Source organism: Babylonia areolata, chromosome 13 (genome assembly GCF_041734735.1).
Source record: "Babylonia areolata isolate BAREFJ2019XMU chromosome 13, ASM4173473v1, whole genome shotgun sequence".
NCBI lineage: Eukaryota > Metazoa > Mollusca > Gastropoda > Neogastropoda > Buccinidae > Babylonia > Babylonia areolata.
Window position 1 is genome coordinate 3,913,738 of NC_134888.1, and position 6,132 is coordinate 3,919,869.

A 6,132-nucleotide genomic window follows, 5' to 3' on the forward strand; every position below is an offset into this window, starting at 1 on the left:
AGTTCCCCCTAACCCTTTTTGGCTCGTGTGTATGTTTACACAAAAACGCAAGTCTGCGCAGTAGCCAAGTGTATTGTATTTGTGTGTGTGTGTGTTTGTCCATGGAAAACTTTGAACAAATTCATTTTCCCTGGAAATACTTTGTCAGTATCAAATTTGGACTAAACATAGAAATATGAAAATTCTTTCTACTCGTATCAGTTGTAGGTTGTAAAGTTATCTAGGTTGATCCGGTTTTCTGGATCCTGAACGTTTTGTTTAGTTTCTGATTTCATTTCCTTTTTCTTTTCCACTAGGTTCTGTGGGTTTGCTGTCTTGTTTTTCAGCCCTGCTTTAGGGTCCTGTGTAGCGGGGTGGGGCTATGTGCCACCACGCCGCCTCTCTTTCATTGTTCTCATTGTGTACTTTGTGTGTGTGTGTGTGTGTGGTGTGTGTGTGTGTGTGTGTGTGTGTGTGTGTGCGTGTGTGTCTATTTGTACATTTTTGTAAAGTGCCCAGATCCTCTTTTAGAGAACTGGAGCTATGTTTACATCATCATGATCATCGATGCATTATTACTATTGTTGTTGTGGTTATTGTTATTGTCATTATCATCGTCATTATCGTTTGCATTAATCTTATTATTATTTTTATTATTTGTTTATCATTGTCATTATCATTACTGTTATTCACTCATTATTATTATCGTTCATCATCATCATCATCATTATTTGCATAAATTGTTATTATTTGTTTATCATTATCATTACTGTTATTCACTCATTATTATTATTATTATTAGCAGCAGCAGCACTAATAATATAATTATTGTTATTAATCATAATTATCATTATTCTTATTATTGCTATTATTACTAGTAGTAGGCATCCGTCGACCATGTGTGAACATCTTGACAATTATGGTGATTACTGTTGTTGTTATGAACAACAGAAATAAACCGATGGTGTTGTGTGTGTGTGTGTCTCCAGGGGGTGGGACGAGATGCCCCCTGCTCACCGCATGCGGCCGGAAGGGGAGAGCATCGCCATCAAGAACAGCAGTGACTCCATGTTTGACCTGATGCGTAGCGACGGCAATGCGTCCGTTTCCCAGCCCAGCCCCCCGGTGAAGGAGAACAGGAGACTGCCCCACATGGAGGAATCTCCGTCACCGTGAGTTGTTTCGTCACGGAATGAGACTGCGGTGAAGAAGACAAAAATGACTGCAGGATTCTTCAAAGACAAAAAAAACTAAAGTTTATAAAAACCTTTTTGGTGGTGGATGAATCCTCTGTGCTTAGAGAGATACGACATTTCGAACCATAGGCCCGTTGTCAAGTGATGAGAAGAGGACAGTGTGAATAGGAAAGCCCTATGTGAGGAAAGGGTGATGACATCTCACTACTTTCTGTTTTGATGGGCCATGCACACTAAAACACTTGCTGATCACCATTCAGTGCAATACATACTCACACACACACACACACACACACACACACACACACACACACACAAATATATATATATATATATATATATATATATATATATATATATATATATATATATATATATATACATATATATATATAGACATGTAGACATATAGACATATATATACATATATATACCCATCTATATACATACACATACACATGTATATACACACATATACATTCATCCATACCCATACACACACACTCACACACACATATATATACACACACACACACATATACATACACACATACATGCACATACCACACACACATACTTATGCATACACACACATATACACACATATATACACATACATATACATATACACACAAATGCATACACATATATATTGCTTCTGAAAAGAGGGATAGGAGGTAAATGGTGATCAGCAAGTGTTTTAGTGTGCATGGCCCGTCAAAACAGAAACACATAAGCTTTCCTATTCACACTGTCCTTTTATCATCACTTGACAATGGGCCTATGGTTCGAAACGTCATATCTCACTAAGCACAGAGGATTCATCCACCACCAAAAAGGTTTTTATAAACTTTAGTTTTTTGAGACTGCGGTGGGGTTTTTTTTTGGGGGAGGGAGGGGTTGGGGGTGTGGGGGCGGGGGGGGGGGGGTAATTTTCTTGAATTAAGGAGGAACTTTAAATTAGAAAGAAAAAAAGGAGTTGTGTTGATGATGAGGGTGGGAGTGTGTTCTGTCTATATGGATTTCTGTATTGTGTGGTATTGTCTTGTCTTGTCTTGTATGGTATTGTATGATATGTTATTGTATTGTACTGTATTACTTTATGTCACAACAATTTTCTCCCTTGGGAGGCCACCCATTTTTTATCTTTTCTTTTTTTGCTGTCTGTAAATGTATGTGCTTTTTTTTTCTCCTATCTATCAGTGGGTTCTTTTATTTGCGCTCAGTGCATGCTGCGCATGGGACCTCTGTGTGGAGGGGCTAACTAGCCTTCAAGGCTTCAGCACTGAACCACTGCAGTCTTGTCTCCTGGAGGTTTGAGAGTCATAGTCCTTCACCAAAGCTCAGCTCAGCTCAGCTCAGCTCATTCCCTTGACCGCTGGGGTCGTTGGGGGGACATGAGGAAGATGTCATAGCTCGCCACGCCGTTCTGTTGGCAGCTGTCGTGAGGAGATCTGGCATCGTCATTTTGGTCCATTCCTTGATGTTGTCGGACCAGCTCTTTCTCTGCCGCCCCCGTCTGCGCCCTCCCTCTACAGTCCCTTGCAGGATGGTTTTGGAGAGGGTGTTAATTCGTATGACGTGACCAAACCATGCCATCTTCCGTCGTTTGACAGTCGCCAGCAGTGGTTCTTGGGGCCCTACAAGGTTGCTGACCAGGTTCCGCACATAGTCATTGGTCTTGTGCTCCTTGTAGGAGATGTGTAGTAGTCTCCTCATTCACCAAAGACTAAGCTGTAAATGGATTCCCATTGCAGTGGAGAAACCATTGATCCTACAGCTCTCTGTGCTGCTTGGCCCAGCTGTGAGCTTGTGCCAGTCTCTGAAATGTGAAGCGAGGCGGGTCTTTGTTGTGTTTGATTGTGTTGTGTCGTGTTGTGTTGTATTGTGTTACATTTGTGTTGTATTGCATTGTATCATATTTGTGTTGTATTTTGTTGTGTTGCATGACTTTGCATTGTATTGTGGTTCTGTTGCATCATGATTTGTTCTGTTGTGTTCTATTGCTCTTCAGTAGATGTGTGTGTGTGTGTAGTAGTATTAGTCTTCAGTTTAACGTCTTCCACTTTAAGTGATATTAGACGAAAAAAAAAAAAAGGGGGTGGGTGGGGTGGAGGGCGGAGCGTGGTGGTGGGAACGGTATTGGGCAGAGGGTGATGAATGATGTGTGTGTATGTGTGTGTGCGCTTATGTGTGTGTGTGTGTGTGTGATGGGGAAAGATACAGAGCATTGGAAAAAATAAGACATTAAAAGGGGAGACATAGGCACAATATAGAAGGAAACGCTAACATCAGACAACTGTAACAACTATAACAAATGTCCAGTTGGACTATGCAGCAAACCTTCTGCGTGTGCGTGTGCGTGTGCGTGTGTGTGTGTGTGTGTTTGTTTGTGTGTGCGTGTTTGTTTGTGTGTGCGTGTGCATGCGTGCGTGTGTGCTTGTGTGTGTGTGTGTGTGTGTGTGTGTGTGTGTGTGTGTGTGTGAAATGGGAGCTGCTCTCTCTTGTGGTCAGGGGAGAAGAAGAGCAGGCTGTGTAGTGTGTGCCAACCTGTCTGTCCCCCCCTTTTCTTCACCTGCAGAAAGTGTGGAGTGGGCTGATAGTACTTAAAAAAAAAAAAGGGTGTGGGGGGCTGGGGGGGGGGGAGTGGGGGGGGGGGGGGGGAAGAAAGAAAAAAATCTCTGTGCCCCCCTGTCATGTCATCAGAAAAATAAGATGGGCTGATACTGGTGTGATCATGTTCAGATTCAATCACATTACCCAATGTGGTTGAGTAGGCAGGTGTTTTGAAAGGGTTCAAAAACACCTGCTGGCATTGTGTGTGTGTGTGTGTGTGTGTGTGTGTGATTGTTTTTGGTGTTAAGTGTTGTGTTTGTGTTTCAACTTGTTCTGTGTATACATGTACAAACCTAATTTATTTCTGGACATGAATGCGCATGTACAGATCACACACTCTCTCTCTCACTCTCTCTCATACACTAATAATTAACACACACTCACACTCACACTCTCTCTCATACACTTACACACACACACTCTCTCTCTCTCTCTCATATACTTACACACACACACACACACACACAATGTGTATCCCATACCAACACACACACAAGCAGCATTTTTGGGTGCAGGAGGCAGCCGGCCAACCCCCCTCGCACACGCCCGGAGGGGATGCGCAACTACGAGAAGGCGCACAACCAGTCCGAGATGGCGGCCATCTTGAGGGGCGAGGGCGACCAACGACCTTCGACCCCTGCCCGGAATGTGCGCCACTTGCAGCGGTCAGAGCTGTGGTAGTGGGCGTGGCCAGCGAGCGAGTGATCGTCTGGAAGGTCAAGGGTTAGGAGTGTGTAGTGGTGGTGGTGGTGGTGGTGGTGGTAGTGATGGGGAGGAAGGGGGTGGGCGGGGTCGTTGTGTGATCCTGTGTCTATACGAGTGTCTCAAACTGAGTTGTCGTTTGCATTGCGTCAAGGGGGGGCAGGGGTTATGTTATTGTGTGTGTGTGTGTGTGTGTGCAAGAGGAAAAAGTAGATAGTGTGGTGGCTGGAGGTAAGCGTACCATGTTTTTTTTTTTTTTTCTCAGCCTTTTTAAAAAGAAAAACGATTTAAACACAGATACCCATCTTGTCAACTTGATTTTAAAAAAAAAAACATTGCTTGTTTGTTTTTGGAACTTCTTGTTTATGATTTGCTGTTTCAGATTTTTCTGTAGTGATACTTGTTTGAAAATAGAGCATTTTCTTAATAAAATAAAATAAATAGAAAAATAGAAAAGATAAAAAGAGAGATCTGGATGAGAGCAGAAATGGTCCGCGTTATACAGTAAACTAGAACATGTTTGCTACATAAAAGATGAATTACCCCCCCCCCCCCCCCACCCCCCCCTCAAAAAAAAAAAAGGTGCTGTTTACTGAGGCTTTTTTTTTTTTTTTTTTTTTTTTTGCACATGGATTAGTTAAGACAAGGTTGAGATAAAGGAGCAAACCCACATCGCCATGTGTTCTATTTAGAATTCAAAGGACTATGAATGATTAGTAATTGATTTATAGTATGCACATCAAATTTGATTATTTTGTTTTCAGTCTGTTGGTTTCATTGTTATAATTTGTTGTGTGGTTTTTTTTTTTTCAAATTCTTTTAATGGAATTGTATGTATTGCAATTTGATATGGTGTGTTGAGCATGTTTATTTAAAATCAGGAATATTTTCTTTGTATTTTCGTCACTTTTATTCCATTTTTATCCAACAATTTTTGTTCAAAGGTTTACAGATAAAAGTATGATAAATACTGCGAAATTACCGCAATATGTTACATTATGAGCGTCAGTTGTTATGAGTAGAACAGTAAATATTGGTTCAAACATTGATCTGTGTGATTTTTTATAACGCCCAGTTAACAATGAAATTAAAATGATAGCAGAATTTCAAATATCTGTTAACACGTTGATTCCATTGGTACTGCGATGCTTAGTTTACATCAGAACAACAGAGGCGAAACAGTGAGTATTCAGTACTGTTTTAGTCCATTTTTTGTCATGAAACCCAGACACATGATCAAGGTTTTTGTGTCATTCTGTGGATTAAATACCTGCGTTTTGGTTGCCTTTTTTTTTTCCAGCAAGTATTTTAGAAATTTCTCTTATAAAGATTTTAATAGTCTTTTGAACTAACAAAAGGTGATCCTGATCTTTGACCGTGCTTGAGGGTGAACTTTTAGGTTTTAAAAACTTGTCAGTGGTACTAACATTCTCTTTAATCTGATATGTTGCAGTTTATTCTTTTGTGTTTGGTGGAGACAGAAATGTTTAAGGAATAGCATATCACGATGCTTTTAGATTCTGTATTTGTGATTCAAAACAGGTTGTGACTAGAATGAATCATGTCAGCTTAAAGATTTATTCTTTTTCCAAGGCAGCCTGTTGTGTCTGTTGACAGTGTATTAAGATTCTCATTTTAT

At 40.8% G+C, this 6,132-nt stretch overlaps 1 protein-coding gene across 2 annotated transcripts in view; it reads left to right on the forward strand.

Moving 5' to 3' along the window:
- LOC143288794 (uncharacterized) overlaps positions 1-5,054 on the forward strand; it is a 31,361-nt gene extending 26,307 nt beyond the window's left edge. For both annotated transcript variants that reach the window (XM_076597428.1, XM_076597429.1), the window contains exons 6-7: positions 969-1,151; positions 4,307-5,054. In XM_076597428.1, coding sequence (XP_076453543.1) covers positions 969-1,151; positions 4,307-4,472 — 349 coding nt within the window. In that variant the 3' untranslated portion in view covers positions 4,473-5,054. The remainder of the gene's footprint in view (positions 1-968; positions 1,152-4,306) is intronic.
- The last annotated feature ends 1,078 nt before the right edge of the window (positions 5,055-6,132 follow it).